At 46.5% G+C, this 17700-nt stretch overlaps 1 protein-coding gene across 13 annotated transcripts in view; it reads left to right on the forward strand.

The window, feature by feature from the left end:
• ENOX1 (ecto-NOX disulfide-thiol exchanger 1) overlaps window positions 1-17700 on the forward strand; it is a 555199-nt gene that overhangs the window by 387509 nt on the left and 149990 nt on the right. For 10 of the 13 annotated variants that reach the window (XM_040448509.1, XM_040448518.1, XM_040448514.1 and 7 more), the window contains 3 exons: window positions 10597-10770; window positions 12217-12423; window positions 16045-16278. In XM_040448509.1, coding sequence (XP_040304443.1) covers window positions 10597-10770; window positions 12217-12423; window positions 16045-16278 — 615 coding nt within the window. Of the gene's footprint in view, window positions 1-9152; window positions 9392-10596; window positions 10771-12216; window positions 12424-16044; window positions 16279-17700 lie in introns of those variants that run through there. The other 3 variants (XM_040448522.1, XM_040448521.1, XM_040448516.1) reach the window with 3 other exon arrangements.

Here is a 17700-nt window from a genome sequence, read left to right on the forward strand (position 1 = left end):
GGAGGGCTTCCTCTACCAGGCACTATTTTAACCCCTTTATATATTTTAACTCACTCCCTCCTCACAACAAGCCTGTCGAGGTAAATATTATCTTTTATCTTTTTGCACATTAAGATCTGCGGTGTAAAGCGGCTGGGAGTCGGGGCAGGAGGGCGTGAGCCTGTTGTTGAGCCCAGGGCTCGGGTGGCCCCTCCCTCCGTTGCCGCCTGGCCCTTGGATTGCTCTTTTCTTTCCATCTTCCACTCTTATTTCTTCGCAGCCTATTGTCCTGGCCCACACAGTCGAGTAGGAAAATTAAATTAATATTAGATCAGTCTGTGATTTTCAAACAACACACGACTCGGAAGTTTCCTTTAGGAGTGTTCATGATGTGTTTGCTTTCAAAAGAGGCTCTATTTTCTCCCCCAGCCGAGGGCTATATGCTGATCTCATTTAAAGAGACCAACTCTGGGTTGCTTCAATCCCTTCAAGCAGTAAGTTTAAATTGAAACCTACATAAATTGTTTAAAATAATATGATGTGAATGTTTTCTTTGAAGCTAAATATTGAATAAGTTTTCCTTTGTTCTTGTTTAAATTTATGAGATGTTACCTATCTCCCGGATGCCTTTGTAAACTAAAACTAAGGTGGATAAATAAAATCAAAAGGTTAGCCCTTGCATATTATCTTGGGAAGATGCAGGTTTCCAAGGGAAGATCTGTGAAGACGTTTACATGCCATGAAATACCACCCCCGCTGTCACGACCGCTGACTGCAGAGGTCTCTATATCAATATGACGCCAGGCTATTACCGGACTTCAGAGAAGAACAGAGCGAGAAGGCATTGAATGCCAGAAAGAAATGTGTTGACATAAATTATTTAGTCTTTCCCTATATACTCAGAGGGTCCCCATCCTTAAAAAGCTAGATAGATAGGTAGATAGATAGATGGATGGATAAATACTTAAGAATTAAAGAGTGCCTCTTACATGCTTGACTGAATATTCAAAAACATTCTCCAGGACTCCATAGCGTTTTGCCTCTCCGTTCTGCCTCTGTGCCATAAGTCTGTCAGTTGTTTCAAAGCACAGAACACCAATAGCTTATTCAGGCCTTTTTTTCCTACCATTATGTAACAGTCCTGCTGTACAAAGTCACATAACGTCGTACAGAGAGAAAATTAATCATCAGCTAATGAGACGGGGATGTGAAAAGAAGTTTGAAAGAAGTAATTTGGAAGCCCCAATTACGGCCTATTCCCGTGGGTCTCCCGTGGGCATGACTGGCTGATCCAGGTTCAGGGGTGTAAGAAGGGCGTGGGGGGAAGGAAGAAGATACAGAAGGCACAGCCTCTGGGCATACACGGCGGCTTTTGCAACCTTCCAGATGAGACCTAATAGGCACCTATATAGCAGTGGGAACAAAAAACGATGATGTGGGAAAAGCCTTTCAAAGGGAAGTCTGTCTAAAAGGTTCGGGCATGTGACCACATGTGGTTGCTACCAAGGTTTTAAACTAGGAACTGAGAGGAAGGGGAATTGCCGTTAAAAGAAATAGGCAAGGGGGCGCCTGGATGGCTCAGTCAGTTAAGTGTCTGGCTCTTGATTCCGGCTCAGGTCATGATCTCACAGTTGATGAGTTCAAGCCCCGTGTTGGGCTCTGCACTGACAGTGAGAAGCCTGCTTGGGATTCTCTCTCTCCCTCTCTCTCTGCCCCTTCCCTGCTTGTGCATGCTCGCTCTCTCTCTCTCTCTCTCTCTCTCTCAAAACAAACAAAGAAGCAAACAAACAAACAAAAGAAAGAGGCAAGTCCTGAAGCTACTTACTCCATCCAGGAGTATGCAATGGAGATGAGGTCGGAAGGAAGGCCTGGATGCTGTAATCAGGGTGCATTTTGACACATATGAAAAGAAGCATGAGGGTGCCAGCAGGCCACAGAGCAGAGAAAATAACTTAGCAAGAGCTTATAACGCAAGGAATTAAGAGTGACCCCATGCACAGTGAGAATTTGGCATTGGCCCTCAGAACTGGGAATCAATGACTTGAGTTCAGGAGAAGTAAATGTTAGGGGAAAGGAGTCTATGCAGATATGTCTAAGAGGGTCTTCCCTGGCCAAGTCTGACCTGCAAGGAGAAATTAGAAGGGGTGGGAACTTTAAGAAGGAGCTGTCTTGCCATTGTATAGCTTTTGAGGGCCGGGAGGGAAAATTCGAGACGGGAGGAGAACCTAAGAACCAAGGTTTGGGGGGGGGGGGCACCTGGGTGGCTCAGTCAGTTAAGCATTCCAACTTTGGCTCAGGTAGTGATCTCACGGTTCATGAGTCCGAGCTCTGTGTTGGGCTCTGTGCTGACAGCTCAGAGCCTGGAACCTGCTGTAGATTCTGTGTCTCCCTCTCTCTCTGCCCCTCGCGTGCTCACTCTCTTTCTCTTTCTCTTTCTCTCAAAAATAAATAAACATTAAAAAATTAAAAAAAAAATGAAGGGAGATTTTGGAAAATCCAATGGAAAATGCAAACTCTTGTATTTAGTTTTAAAACATCAACTGCAAAGTTGCATAACGGCATCCTGCAGAGACACAACACACGTGTTCTAGTTGAGTGAGGTTAGTTGATGCATGTCAGCTCCGTGATGGGACTGTCAAAAGTCTCGTGCCGTGAGATGACGTGAAGCTTTCCACAGAGGCCTGGCACAAAGCAAGCATTCAAACGCGACCATTGCTTTTTAATCATAATGTACCAAGTCAGCCAAAAGCATAGACTTCGGAATTAAGAAGGGTCGAAATCCCTGCCAGTCCTATAGGTCAGCTTCTATTGGGGCCTATTTCTGGGACTAACCCCCTAGACCTCAGCAAGGGTGGGTTTTAGAGGAAGTCACTTGTGGAAAGGCTAAGGGGAGCAGGGTCCCTGAGGCCCGGCGGGTGCTCCTATGAGCTTTCTTCGTGGATTTGACCAGCAGCGCGAGGACAGGGGAACAGACTTGTGACGACAGCCCAGGAGAGCAGAATAAAGACAATGGAGTTACTCCAGGATATCAGGTCCCGAGGCAACATACGAGACAGGTAAACTTCTCACCGTGAAACCGTTAGTAGTGGAATGCACAGTCTTGGGAAGTCGTGAACATCCTGTCAGTAGCTGCGTCTTAGGGACGGCAGGGCGGACAGACACTGGGGAACTCAGATGCACACTGGTGAAGCAGCAAGGACTCCGGGTCCTAATTTCAGTTCCTCTCTTAACTAGCTGTGTCACTTTGGGCAAGTCACTTCACCTGTCTGAGCCTCGGTTTTCTCATCACGAAATCAAGAGGGTAGGACTAGGAAATACTCAGATCTCTTGCAGCTTTGAAAATTCACTGTGGCGAGGCCCAGCATCCTTTGCTTCCTGGTCAGACTGAACCCCTGCACACCTGCCTGGCATATGCCAGCACAGTTTTCATGCCTCAGCTGGGCATGTGCCTCAGTGACTGAAGAGTGGGTGCTAGCAGGTCCAGGGGACAGGACGTCTTACTCTGAGTGTGACAGGTGAGGCCTCTGTACTGAGCTCTGGCACCAAATTCAAATCGCCCAGCCCCCAGCGTGAGTGACTTTCGCAGAACCTTTGATAGGCTTTTACCTCCTGCTCACTCCAAATTTGGTTTTTGGGTGCAGGCTCCACGCACAGGAAAGATCTGACAGACTTCTTTCGGCAGTCGTTGCTTCCCTGAACCAATTTTGGTGCAAATTTTGAAATTCTCTTCACTTGTGTTGTAGTTTCAAATATGGACACAGATCTCCTCACTCAAGTCAACAGTACTTAAAATAGCCGTCGACGGCTGCATTCCTGTGTTCTGCCATCATTCTATCTGCAGTCAAAGGAGACAGAGGGTTTTATTTATGGAACGAGGCCTTTGTTTACAACGTGAGCACAGCAAGGCTCCAGGAGCTCACTTTGGGTGTACGTCTCGGGTGTAAATAGAAAACATATCTCACCACCTTTGGAACTCTTTGGAAAGATCACAAAAGCATTTTCAATGTTGCTTTCTTAGATTCTGCTTGTAGGCATTCACTTATCTTATAAAGTACGCCGTTATGTGAACTTATCATCTGTGGGGTTGATTTGTTCTTAATAAATACGTGGCCATCTTCAGGGTTGGGTTTTCTTTTGTTTTTTTTTGTTTTTTTCCACAAAGGGAAAACATAAGAGCAATTCTGCCTCCAGGGGACTGGTTTTGAACATTTCTTCTAAGAGAACATTTAGAAATATCTTTTGTATTTATGATCCTAGTAAATATATTTTGAGAATACCTTTTCTACATGCCCATAGAAGTCATGCCCTTGAGACTCAGGTCAGCTGTCCCCCACTCCAGCATCCCTCCCATGACCCGTCCCCCGTATTAGTTTCCCAGAACTGCCGTAAGAAAGTACCACAACCCGGGATGGCTTAAAACAGAAACGTCATTCCCTCAGTTCTGGAGGCAAGAAGTCAGAAATCAAAGTGTCGGCGTAGCCATCCTCTCTCTGGGAAGGAACCAGGGAAGAATCTGTTTTCCGTGCCTTTCTCCTAGTTTCTGGTTTTTGATAGCAGTTCCTTGGCTTGCCACGACATAACTGAATCTCTGCCTCCATAGTCACGTGGCATCCTCTGTATGCCTGTGTCCCTTCTGTCCTCACCAGGACATCGGTCATATTAGATAGAGCTCACCCTAATTGAGTATGACATTATCTTAACTTGATTACGTCTGCAAAGACCCTATTTCTAAATAAAGTTACATTCACAGGGACCAGGGGAGTTAAGACTTCAACATACCTGTTCAGGGAGACACAATTCAAACCATAACGCCCATATCCCAGTATGGTTTCTGCGCCCCCCCCCTTCTCTGTGTTTCCATAGCACCCCCTATTTAAATGTCTCACAACAGTTGTCATACTCTATTGTCATTTTCTCTTTAGTTGTTTCTGCCGCCGGACTGTCACTTCGTGGAAGGAAGGATTCCTATATTATCTTTACAGGCGAAGTACCTACCAGAGCAGCCAGCATTTACAAGGCGCTCAAATGTTTGTCAAAACAAATACTTCGCCATCACCATCATGACCCTTTATGTGTATACAGTATTAATAACATGTTTATAGCAGCTTACATAAATATTATTATACATAAAATACATATTTATAACATTGCCTATAAGTGCGACCATTTGTTACACACTTACCATGTGCCAGACGTTACGTTAAACACTTCAGATTTTTTTTAAATCCCATTTAATCCTCTCAAGAGGATTAAAATTTAAATATGATTATCCCCATTTTTCAGATATTATAAATGAGGCTTAGGAAGGTTAACCTTCCCGAGGTCATGTAGCCTCAGGAAAGACCTAGGGCCTGACCACAGGGACATTTGATTGCAGATTTGGGCTCCTGACACGCTGATATCCTGCCTTCACACAGGCTGTCCTCTCCGATGCTCCCATTCTGTGGAGGTGGAATCTCTGGTTCATGTTCACGTTTATCTGCAGAAGACCCTGAAGCCCAGAGAGGCTAAGGGATCAGTCAGCCTTAGCTGACTCAGCTGTGCTCACGTCCTTCCAGCTCGAGTTTACCCTTTTAAAAATTGGTTTCCTGTGTTGATCATGAATTTTCAAGAATATTGGAGAAAAGGAGGACATGTAATGAAAAAAAAAACAAAAAACAAAAAAAAACATTCCCAGAACGCCTGGGTGGCTCAGTCGGTTAAGCGTCCGACTTCAGCTCAGGTCATGATCTCGTGGTCCGTGAGTTCGAGCCCCACGTCAGGCTGTGTGCTGTCAGCCCAGGGCCTGGAACCTCCTTCGGATTCTGTGTCTCCCTCTCTCTCTGCCCCTCCCCCACTCACTCTTCCTCTCTCTCTCTCTCTCTCTCAAAAATCAATAAACATTAAAAAAAGAAATAAAAGAAAAAAGCATTCCTTTAACAGTCTGAGTTTAACGGACATTGTAGAAGAGTAGGTCCTGTCAACTGCAACAAGAAACTATCATGAGAAACAGTGTCCATCATGTATCCCAAATGTCCAATAAACAGAATGTCCTCACGTATCACGTAGTTTCTCTGCCCAGTGAGAAGGGATCATATTTTGAGACAATAACTCCTCTGGAGAAAGGACAGGAGTTTCTGCTCGTTTGCCAGAGCCCCTCCAGCCTGTCTCTCTGCCCGGCCCCCACAAGCTTGGCACCTCCCTGGACTTGAGGTCCCATCTGGGCCTCAGGTACGAGGAAGGGGGCCCCTGGGGCCCTGCCTTCTAAGACTCAGCGTCCAGCTGGCTTTGACACTGGCTGGGCTGTGACCCAGGCCCCAGGACTGATGCCTGGCGTGTCTGCCTCCTTTCACAATCCCTAGGCCTTGCTTCTGGTGTCTGTCTTGCTTCTCCAGCCTGGGATCCAGCTCACGTAACCTCCCCGTCGGTTTCTCTCGGCCTCTGACCCCGACACGTTGTTGCCACACCTCTACCCGGATGGAGTCAGAACGTGGATCAGGGTGGTTCAGGCCCCGTGACCTGCCAGCGGCATCCCCTGGCAAAGCTGGGGACCTGGCAAAGCTGCCTGGTCTCGTGTTTTGTCTGCTGCTCATGATCTCTGCCCAGGACTAGACCTAATGCTAACCTTTGGCTAGCCTGACTCCTGCCTCTTTTTTCATATTATTCTCTTGGAATGCTGTGCCCTGCCTTCTGGGCCACACTTGTTCCTGGCACAGACAGTGCACCTGTGTCCCCCTAGCCTCAGCTCAGCCCAGCATGCACACCCACACCTAACCTAGTTCGGTCCAGGCTTGACAGAGATAGGCCTCGATGGCCTTTCTTTTGAGGGAGGTCTAGTTCTCATTTCAAATAGGTAGACATCAGTGAGGCACTGACGGGAAAGGGGGCTGACCACTGCTAGGGGCAGCAGACAAATTGAGAAGGAGGGATGGGCGGGCTGCACAGCCGGCAGGGGGCCTCGGCCTAGAAAGTGCACGTCCGACCTTTGGTGGCCACCGTCCCAGGGAGAATAAAGCCAGAATGTACTGGCTCGAACAGCAAGGTGCGGTCTCATCTAATCTGACTCCCGCGGCCCCTCAGGACACTGGGGTCACACTGTCACATGCGGACCACGCTGTAGCACGGACAGTTGTTTGGAATTGCCCAGGCCCATCAGGCTCTCCCCAGCGGGCCCCTTCCTGGGCTGACCCCTGAGCCTCCGTTTTTCTCAACTCTTCTGCTGAGTTTGGTGCCCATCTTTCATGTTCTCCTTAGACACTGTGATTTCCCCAAGTGGGGGACGTATTACAGTGCGCGACGCCAGATCCTTGCAGCGGTAGGTGCCCAGTAAGTGCCAAATGAATGAGTGAAAGAAACTGTCGTGCCTGAACACAAGACCCTAACCTCCCCTCTGAAAAAATGCTTGCCCAATTGATGAAACACTCACTGGGCTGTGTATGGATCGGTAAGCAGGACTTGTGTTCCTGCTTTTGTCTTGTCCGGTTGGGAGAAGACAACCAGAAAGAATCGTTGGCTCAGCTTTGGCCTTAGCACCTGCTTGCTTGGCTTGGCCTCCTTCCAAGGAGAAGCCGGACAGGGCTGCCGTCTTCGAAACAAATAGCCCTTCCTCTTGTTTAAGTACGGTTTCTGAAAGAAAGTTCTACTCTCTACTTAATTGGATTCTTTCTTGCTGCAAGTTAAGCCTTCTTCCTCTTTTCCGTGAGTGGAATTATAACTCATTATCTCTGAAGTTCACAGGGGTACCTTTTCTAAGCAAGACAAGGAACTGCCTCTTAGAGCTTGAATTCTCTCTTCACCTTTGTCTTCCTGTGCATCTGTCTTTCTCCGACTCCCCAAAATTGTGCGTTTCCTTTAATGAGTTAGTACAGAATAGGTTCCTGTGCCATTTGAGAAAACAATTTCCATCTGTTCCTATATTGTTAACAAGTAATGGGTTCTTATTTAAAAAAATAAAAAAAAGGTCTAATCCTTCCCTACTTCCTCCTCTCAAATACTGAATCTCCGATCCTTTGAGGTCCAACATAATTTAAGTGTTAATTCCTTTCTAAGCTCTTTTCAAGCTACTGTACTCACCATGCAGATTTCATTAAACCTCAGAGTCTCTTCATATTGATGTCTCAGAAAAAGCAAAGTAATGCTTGCTCTATATTAAAATACTTTGCTCAAGAGCAGTGTCTTTTGTCCCCATTTATTTATTTAGCCTCCCAAAAGAAAACAGAAGTGCGTTACGACTAAAGAGAACACGAGCGCCGGGCTTCACATCTCATTTGTGAAAAACATCTGGTTATTACAATTCACAGGGTTTGCTGTCCTGAGCCATCTCAGCCTTAAATCACCCTGTGTTGGCAAACAACAGAGAGGGCCAGGCCAGGAATGAAACAGACGAACCTTACGTACAGAATGAGATTAAATAAAAGCATATGCATGCCAATACTTCGATTTCTAATATATTCACCTTGAAAGGCAATCTGTTGTTTCAGTGATCACCATCACTGAAGTCCTTGCAAGCAAATTTCTTAAGATGAGACAGGTAAGTTGGGACACTGAAAGCCATTCTGTTCGGGAACTTCCCCTTCAGACTTGGCATCTGGGATGGAAGGATACGTCTTAACTTTTTTAAAGAGAGGAGTGAATGTTCAGTAGTGACATAGATCAGGTGAAAGATCAAGTCGGTTCATTCGAATGGAAACTTTGAAATAGTCAAGAGACGCATTTAAATACAGAGCCAGAGACCTAAGGGCCCCTGTGCGGACTCTGCCTTTTGTTTGCTTTGTGGTGTTGGGGATTTCACTTAACTGCTTTAAGCCTCAATTTCTTTGTCTGTGAAATGAGAAAAAAGACCTGGGAAACTTCATGAGGATTTCAAATGACTAACCAAAGTGCGAGTCTTGTCTCTGTCACTTCCAAGCCTTTGTGTCTTTTGTGTATCACTTGTTTTGAGCGGTGTCAGCGCAGAATCCCTACTACTGCTCTAAGAGATTATTCAGCCAAACCATCCCATGTTACAGATGAAGAAACTAAAAACCATAATTACAGAAGAAGTACCTAGGATGTCAAGACGACTCCTCCGAACAAGAATGCTCATTTGGCATTTAGATTTAGGACCTTTTTTTTTTTTTAAACCAAAGCACAACTGGAGAAAAGAATGCTCATTTTATTGAAGTCATGCTGGCACATTGTCAAGTTAGATGGATCTCCTAATAAATGGGACAGCAGTCCTCCTGGGGTTATAGATCGGGATCACCCTGCTTATGCTGTTCAACCCAGAAAGAGAGTGGAAATACCCAGGGTAGCTGCAGGAAAGCTATGACAAACCTTTTCCCAGAAAGGAAAAGGTTTTGCTGGTGATTTCTATGCACTGGAGTATCTTAGCAAACAGAGGGTGTGACTGTCACTTCGTCTGCCTCTGGGCTTGCTGGACCTTTCGGCACAGGTAAGCAAAGGGTGAGGCCATGCCACTAAGGCAGGGACCTTCCAGGGTCAGAAGGGCCAGGAGGGAGGAATGGGAATGATCTAGGACGACGAGGGAGAAGAGATAGGAGAGTTTCACGGCTGAGGAGTAGTGGAGGGTCACCATGACTACTCCCGGTGATCTGTGCTCCTGTGTGTCTGCCTGGAACATCATCACGCTCCCAGGGAGACTGTCTGCTTTCTGCAAACAGAAAAACTCTCAGGAGAAGGATCCCCTTGCAGCTACTTTTAGGCACTCAGTATATTATTGTAACAGTCCCTGCTTGTAAATAAATCTTACTCATTTAGGATAAGAAAATCCCTGTATATCATCTTTGCAGTTACTTGTTTCATTACCACACACACACACACACACACACACACACACACACAAAACAACACCACCAAAAAACAACTCATTGCTTATATTGGAAAACCCATTCCTTTTGCCCCCTTTCATTTTTTTTTTATACAGGGCGTAAATTTGTTGTTTTAATACAGGGCATAACGATTTCAGAAGCGTTGGTCAATTATTTGTTGATTGAATTAGAGGAAGAAAGTGTGATTATCCAATAGAATACAGAAATGTACAGCTAATTTTGTGCCTCATGTATATAACCCAGCCATGGTAATTATAATCACTCGTTGTTTTTTGTTTCCTGGGGGAAATAGGTTAGGTTGGACCTGAATGTATCGTTATAAAGTATGCACATATAAATTGAACTTTTCTAAATCTAGGTCACTCGGGTAAGAAGGCTCTTTTGATAAAACCAGATTGACAATTAGATTCACAGGGCACTTCAATGTTAAATGGTATTCTTCCCACATTCTGGGTCATAAGGCAGTGTAAACAATACACTGCTGTTAAGAAACAGAAAATCACATTCACAATAACCACAGAGCTTCATGGTGCGTGGTTTTCCACTTTAATAGGCTGTGTTCTATTCTGCCATGTTAATATCTTAAGTAATATGATTTTCTTTTCATGTAGCTTTAAGTTCTTCTTTTATTTTCTCTTTACCTTTCTGGAATAGCTTTCTATAATGCTACATCTTCAGGAGACATTCCTAAAAAAAAAAAAAAATAGAAAGCACAAAGCCGAATAATCTTTGCAAGCAAACAGCAAAAACAACGATGAAAATTGATTTCAGATCCTCCAGCCAAAATGTTATCTTGTGTACTTTTCAGACTCAATCTGTGTTCCAGGCTTTGATCCAGGCCTCAACATGATGACTGGGATCACCCCCATTAACCCGATGATTCCAGGCCTGGGGCTGGTACCACCGCCACCACCAACAGAAGTGGCTGTCGTCAAAGAAATAATCCACTGCAAAAGTTGTACTCTTTTCCCTCAAAATCCAAGTAAGTGTTGCCTGTGAAAGATACTCATCAATTTAAACTTCTTTCTCTTCTTTCTTTCTTTCTTTCTTTCTTTCTTTCTTTCTTTCTTTCTTTCCTTCCTTCTTTCTCTTTCTTTCTTTCTTTCGTTCTTTCTCTCTCTCTTTCTCTTTCTTTCCTTTCTTTCTTTCTTTCTTTCTTTCTCTTTCTTTCTTTCTTTCTTTCCTTCTTCTTTCTTTCTTTCTCTCTTTCTTTCTTTCCTTCTTTCTTTCTTTCTTTCTTTCTTTCTTTCTTTCTTTCTTTCTTTTTCTTTCATGTAGCATTGTATTCACTTTCAGATCTGACTCAGAATTCTTCCACACGCAGGCACAAAGTGGAGGTCCATTCTCCATGAGGCCTTTGTCTCTAGATTAGCCCAAATGGATGGGGATATGTCCATGTGTTGTATCCAGGAGCTGAACTGACACCTGAAGGCAGTATGTGTGATTTGGGGATATATATCCAGCATTAAGAATCTTTTTGCATGCAATGACATCTAGCATTTGCTGCAAAACATAGTGTGAAATATGTGAGCATTTCCATCCATCGTCACAAATGTAGGAGAAAAACTCCGAAATGTGCTTTGCTAGATGGAAAATTGAATTAATTTAGCAGTTTGCAATTTTGGGGGGAGGCTGCATCTCAGAGTTTCTGGGCCAAATTACATTTGCTTGAAGGAAACATACATTCGATGACATAAATGAGCCAGATTTTTTTTTTTAATTTAGGCTCAGATACTAAGTTTATGGGCTTAAATAGCTAGAATTTTTTTTTATTCATATTAATCAGTGTTGCCTTTTTGAAGTGGACTTTTCAGGAGATTGCTTTAGTAATCTACATGTAAACTAGGTAAAATGTTGTGACAGTGTAGGTTTTATCTTTTCCTACAGACTTCCCCCAATGTAATCATTTGCTCATTTAAATGTGAATAATAATTTTTTTTTTTAAAAAGTGGTTTTTCAGGCCCGATGTTTGGTGTTTCCCAGCCCAGCAAGTACTGCTTTCGGGTTGTGTTCCCAGTTTTCTGCCTTGCTGATCCATTATTCCCGCAAGGAGACAAAGCCGATAACAAGCCCAAGTTTTCCATCATGTTGTCATTTCATCATGCTTTGTCCTTTGTCAGGTTTTTTTTCCCCCCGTTTTCTGGGCTTCTGTATTATGAAGGAGAAATGAAATTATGCTAACACTTGCATTATCTCTGTTCACGGACAAGCATAGCCAGTCTGTGTAGAAAGGAACACAGAAAGTTAAGGTTGGGGAGGGGAGAGGAGGTGAAAACAAGGCAGCCTGCCAGCCGTGTAGGTCGGTGTAGAAATCTATCCTTCCTCAGAATGGACACAGTTACTCTTCAAGTGTCACTTTCACCAGGTGAGCGAGGAAGAGGGCAAAGAAATAAAAGTCAAAACCCCTCTGTTTTGTTCTGATTAATAGATCTTCCACCTCCTTCCACAAGAGAACGACCTCCTGGGTGTAAGACCGTGTTTGTCGGGGGATTACCAGAAAACGCTACTGAAGAAATTATTCAAGAAGTCTTTGAGCAGTGCGGTGATATTACAGCGATTCGGAAAAGCAAGAAGAATTTCTGTCACATTCGCTTTGCAGAGGAATTCATGGTTGATAAAGCCATTTACCTTTCCGGTACTTTGCATTACATCGGGGGTTTTCTCAGCATTTTGTTACGTTTTGTGATGTTAATATGAGCTTATTCCCTTTTGCCTTAATGTACAATAAAGTCCTCCCAGTTAGGGGCTGGAAAAGGAGGAGCTCTGCCTTTTCCTTGGCGGCCAGAAGCTCTATGCTAAGTCTGTGAGCGTTCCTCGCTGCACGAAGGGTTGCCCAACACCAGTCTTTAGGAATTCCACGGAGGTTCTAATTAATGTTCTCAAGTGCTTATTAGATGAAAAGCAATATTATGAAGACTGAGGGCCATTATTATTATTGGATGCCATTCCCGGGAGGAATAAGGTATGCTCTCGGCACAATTTCAGTTTTCCGGAAGTGGCTCACTTTCTAGACCCCAGGGTAGCAGGTCAAGATCAGTTCCTCGCAGGAAGCAGCCTGATGTCATTGCCACTTTAGGGGAAGGCCCAATATCATTGCCCAATTGCCAGTGCACTTAGATTGGTGAAGGCTGCCCCGTGATATCTGCTGCTTTGGTGCCAGCTCATAGGGGAGATTTTTACAGATGCTGAAATTAGACCCAGTGCCGCCTATCGCTCTGTGGCTGTTGGAGCCACTGTAGGGAGTCTGTCATCCGGGCCTTTACCAAACCCAAGAACTACGCATCTGGTATTGGTATGTGGCTTTAGAAAGCTGTGCGCTTAGATTCAGCTCCCTGACATTCCCTCACACTCTCCATCTCGCATGTTTCCCATCCATCACTCTGCACACCACCTCCCCGTTCCGGAGGCAAAGCTCATGAGGGAAGGTGAGAAAAGAATGGGGGAAAAAAAAATACCTGAATGCCCCTGCCAGGCTTAATTTCTGCAGGCAGCTCCCTTCCCCCCCACGGAACACTCTTGCGAACCCCAGCCGCCTCGGGGTTATTCCGACACTGCTGTGACTTTGCGGAGTAGAGCTGGCATAGAGATGTGGAGGACTTTCAAACCCTTATTCCAAGAAAACCTAACAAAGTGGGGAAAAATTCTGAAAGCCTTCTAAAGGAGATGGAAGACGAAACACAGAGGAAAATATTTTACAGCGCATAAACAGCTACGTGTTTTGCTTCCCATATCTTCTTGGGCCACAGCATCAGAGTACTCTTGTTACACACACAGGTGGTGGCTCTGTCACCAGCATGCCTGGCGACGGGTCTCCCGGGTCTCACGTGCCTCGGGCTAGAATACCTCTCCCTGGCTTCCATTTTCTCATCTGCAAAACTGAGGCAGCAACAGTAGTAACTTATAGGATTATTATGAGGAACGAATCAACATAATGGATATTAAGTGCTTAGCAGGGCACCGACAACAATAGGAACCATCCAGGAAATGGTTGTTTTTAACACAAATATCCTGAAGATGATAAAAGAAACACGGATCCTTATTTCTCACGGACCCTGCCTCGGGAAGCCGGGTTCTAATCACAGCTCTACCAATAAAAGTATTACTTCACCCCACCTGATTAAATGAGAGGGTTAGAGTAGATCAAAAGTGCTTTTCAACGCCAACATAACACAATGTTTAGACCCAGTCAGAAGCGCCTTGAGACGTCGCCAAAGATGAACAGGCCCAAATTTAGGCACGTGGAAGGTATTTCTCTATTGATTCCTTGATGCTAGGCTTTGCCCCACTTGGACCCTGGTCCTGCTGCTTAGCCGGGCGCCTGATTGCTCCTTGATCTGCCCCTTTGCGGCAGGGAGAGCCCACAGCTAAGGCCTCACCTCCAGCTTCCCTGCCTGGGGGCACAGGGGTCTCCCAGCTTTACCTCCATCGCCCTAGGAAGGTTGCACATCAGTCCGGGGAGGATCTGGAAGGCTGCTTATTTGGAGGGGTGGGGGGTGTGGGGACAGAAGGCTGCCCCTCCCGTGTGCAAGCTCCTGCAAGCCCGTGCCCAGCTGGAAGGCCTAATTTTAGGACCGTGTTCACATTTGAAGGCCAGGCTAATTTTAGGCTCAGCCTCATCAGGATCTCTTTTTAAGGCCTTAATGATGATGTGTCGGTGAAAGAGAGGGTACATTTTGGAACAGAAATATCTGAAAAGCGATGCTCTGGACACGGGCAGGAGAAAGTCCCTTGGCCAGTGGGGACTGCTAGCCAGTCTCAGGTGGTGCCACCCGCTCAGCTGTTATGTATATATCACCGTGGCCTGCCGACTTGTTACATCGCTATGGCCCAGCACCAAGATACACTCTGCTTTAGCATGAATTCTGCTCATCTATGACGGGATGTTTACGTGTGTCGTAGGTATTGTTAGGTCTTCCCATTTTTAGAGAACACCATTTGAACCTAGGAGGGAGAAGGGCACAACAGGAATCAGATGTGAGATCTGTTTTGTGTTTGCAACTTCTCAAAGGTGTGAAGTGCCCTACAGGGGAGAAGTCAGCCTCTGCAGGGATTTTCAGCTGAGCTCCAACCCAAATGCCAAGATAATCCATTGAAATCTACCATAGAGATCTTGAACATCAGCACAGGGCAGCCTGGCATTTCACAGTGGTGTCTCATTTGCAAAGGCCCTACACAGCAAAAGTGCTCACTTTGCTGTCTCCTCTGGCAGCCCCAACAGCTGTGATCCTGCTGGGACCTGAATTTATGTTTTTAAAATCTGAGTGCCCCAAACTGAAAGAGCAGCCTCAAAGCCAAGTCTTCCTTCATTTGAAGTTAGGCTAGCTGTCTGGTTTCAGTTCTGTTTGCGTTGATGTCTCAGATCGAGTGTCTGCACATCATCTGCTTGTAAGTTGGGTAGCTCGCCGCAAATCCCCCAAAGATTTCCAGGCCCCTGGTTTTGGTCTAGCCCCGCGTTCTTGCGCGGGCTCCCGTGGCCTTCAAAGATCGCGTGGACAATTTGTGCAGTGCTGCGTGCCAGATGAGGTAGCGCAGGGCTGTAAGGAAGGCAGTAGCAAGGCCTCTTGATTGAAGGTAAAATATTCTCCCGCGTGCCCCGGAGGATAAGTGGAAATAAAACAGCATTGCAAAATTGCCTTGGTGATTGTGGCTTTTGCAGCTGCTGAGAGAGAATTGAGCAGCATGTTCTAGGGGAATGAAGCGGTAACATGTGAGTGAGGTGCTGCGGAATTTACTTTGTGGATCTTTTTAAATATCACAGATATTCTTTATTTACTCCTGCTCCCCCTTTTTCTAAAAAGAACTTAAGAGCACTTACGCAATGGAGTTACCATAAATCAAAAATAGAAAAAAAAAACAAAGCCATAAAATCGGGGAGCCGGGAGGGAGAACGCTACGTGCCAAATTTGTTTCGGAGCTTCCTGGAAGCCAGAGGGAAGAAGGAGTTACTGTAAGTGTCCTGGTTCTTGAGGTCATCCTCTTAGTAACAGCGGCTTGCAAGATGGGTAGGTGACCCTCTGAGACGCCTCCCAGGAGGGGGTTTATCCCCAAATCCCTAATAAGCTGAACTTGGCCGTGCTTCCTGATCGCTGGGGAGAAGCGTAACTGCTTCCCACCTGCTACGGGCAGAGTGCCCTTGCTATGGGCAGAGAAAGAGGCGAAAGCACCCGTATCGCGCCCTCGCTGAGGGCCTGGGCGACGCTTTGCCCTCATCGTGCTGGTGACCTTGTGACGGGACCGGCCTTTCCGTTGCTTTCAGGTTACCGGATGCGATTAGGGTCTAGCACGGACAAGAAGGACTCGGGCCGCCTCCACGTGGACTTCGCCCAGGCCAGGGACGACTTCTACGAATGGGAATGCAAGCAGAGGATGCGCGCGCGCGAGGAGCGGCACCGGCGCAAGCTGGAGGAGGACCGGCTGCGGCCGCCCTCGCCGCCCGCGATCATGCACTACTCGGAGCACGAGGCCGCCCTGCTGGCCGACAAGCTGAAAGGTAGGAGGCCGCCGACCTGGGCCTGCCCCGGCAGTAGCCCCTGCCCGCTGACTGACTGAGGAGCCCTGTGATCCCCAAGCACCCCCCGCGTCTCCGCCCCTACACCTGCTGATTTCCTGCAGGCGAGGTCACCCCCGAAGCTTCCCCCTGCCGCCTGGGACAGAGCCCTGCCTCTTCCCACCTGTGTCCTCTGTGCAGGTGTGTGTTGTCACTCAGCACGACGCACAGAAGGAGGGGAGAGGAGTCGCACGCAGAAGGCCCAGAGGTGGCTCCTGTCTTACCACCTGTGACGAATGAGCTAGGCTAGTGTCCCCTCCCGTGGTCGGGATCCCTGCCTTCAGAGATGGAGTTGAAGGGTCACTGCTAACACCTATGGAATAATTGGGGGCAGGGGGCACTAGTGTATGTGACTTCTTTAACGTTTGCTGTGCTCCTCTCACGTGTTTGATGCTGTGGGGGAATAAAGACATATGGGGGCTTTAGTACCTGCCCCAGGGAACTACAGATGATTGGGGAGGGGCCGGAATTTTAAGTCAGGACCACGTGTATGCGTGAATTCCCTTCCATCACCCATCAGAGTTGTATCATCTGAGCCGCATCTGCATTTTACAGGCAAGTGACGAGTGACGGTCAGACCTTTCTCAGGCCGTTGGGCGTGTCAGGTTTTAAGGAGAGAAGGCAGGTTGCAGTCCCTGGCCGCATGTAGGTGTCTCAAGTAAGCGATTAACTCAAGTCCAAAGCCAATGGCATGATTGCCAACCGATGTATGAGCAACGTGCTTTGGGAACACAGGGGCGAGTGTCAAGGAAGGTATATCAAGAAAATCGTCACAGAGGAGAACTGTGCAGGAGAAACAAGGGTCCCCCCTGCCCCCCAGGAGAAAAAGGGCCTAAATACATCCTGGTCAGAGGCTGGAGCCCCAGGAGAAAAGACACAAGGAAGCAGAGAGGAATTTGGCCCAGGAGGAGAAAGGCACGTCACCTGTCCCAGGGTACACGAGAGCTGCATGGCAGTTTCTAGAGCGAGGTGAAGTGGGAAGAGCAGTTGGGGGCCAGCGGGCAGAGCCCTGAAGGCTGCCGCTGGATTTGGGTTTTGTTCCTTAAGCAGCGGAGAGGCCATGAAAGATTTCTCATGGGAAGAGAGATGTGATTGATCGCTTGGAGTGTTTTAGAGCATAGCTAGTATATTGCTGGGAATGTGTAAAGTGGATTGGATGTTTTCATTAAAAGAAATGTATGAAAGCTGCCCCAAACCTATTTTAGGAGGATAGGAGGTTGACATTCTATATCTTTAAAAGAGAATTCTTTTATTTCTTCTAAACTTTATTTATTTATTTTCAGAGCAAGACAGTGAGTGGGGGAGGAACAAAGAGAGAGAGAGAGAGAGAGAGAGAGAGAGAATCCCAAGCAGGCTCTGCACTGT

The sequence above is a fragment of the Herpailurus yagouaroundi genome, unplaced genomic scaffold (genome assembly GCF_014898765.1).
Source record: "Herpailurus yagouaroundi ecotype Mexico unplaced genomic scaffold, PumYag 197, whole genome shotgun sequence".
NCBI lineage: Eukaryota > Metazoa > Chordata > Mammalia > Carnivora > Felidae > Herpailurus > Herpailurus yagouaroundi.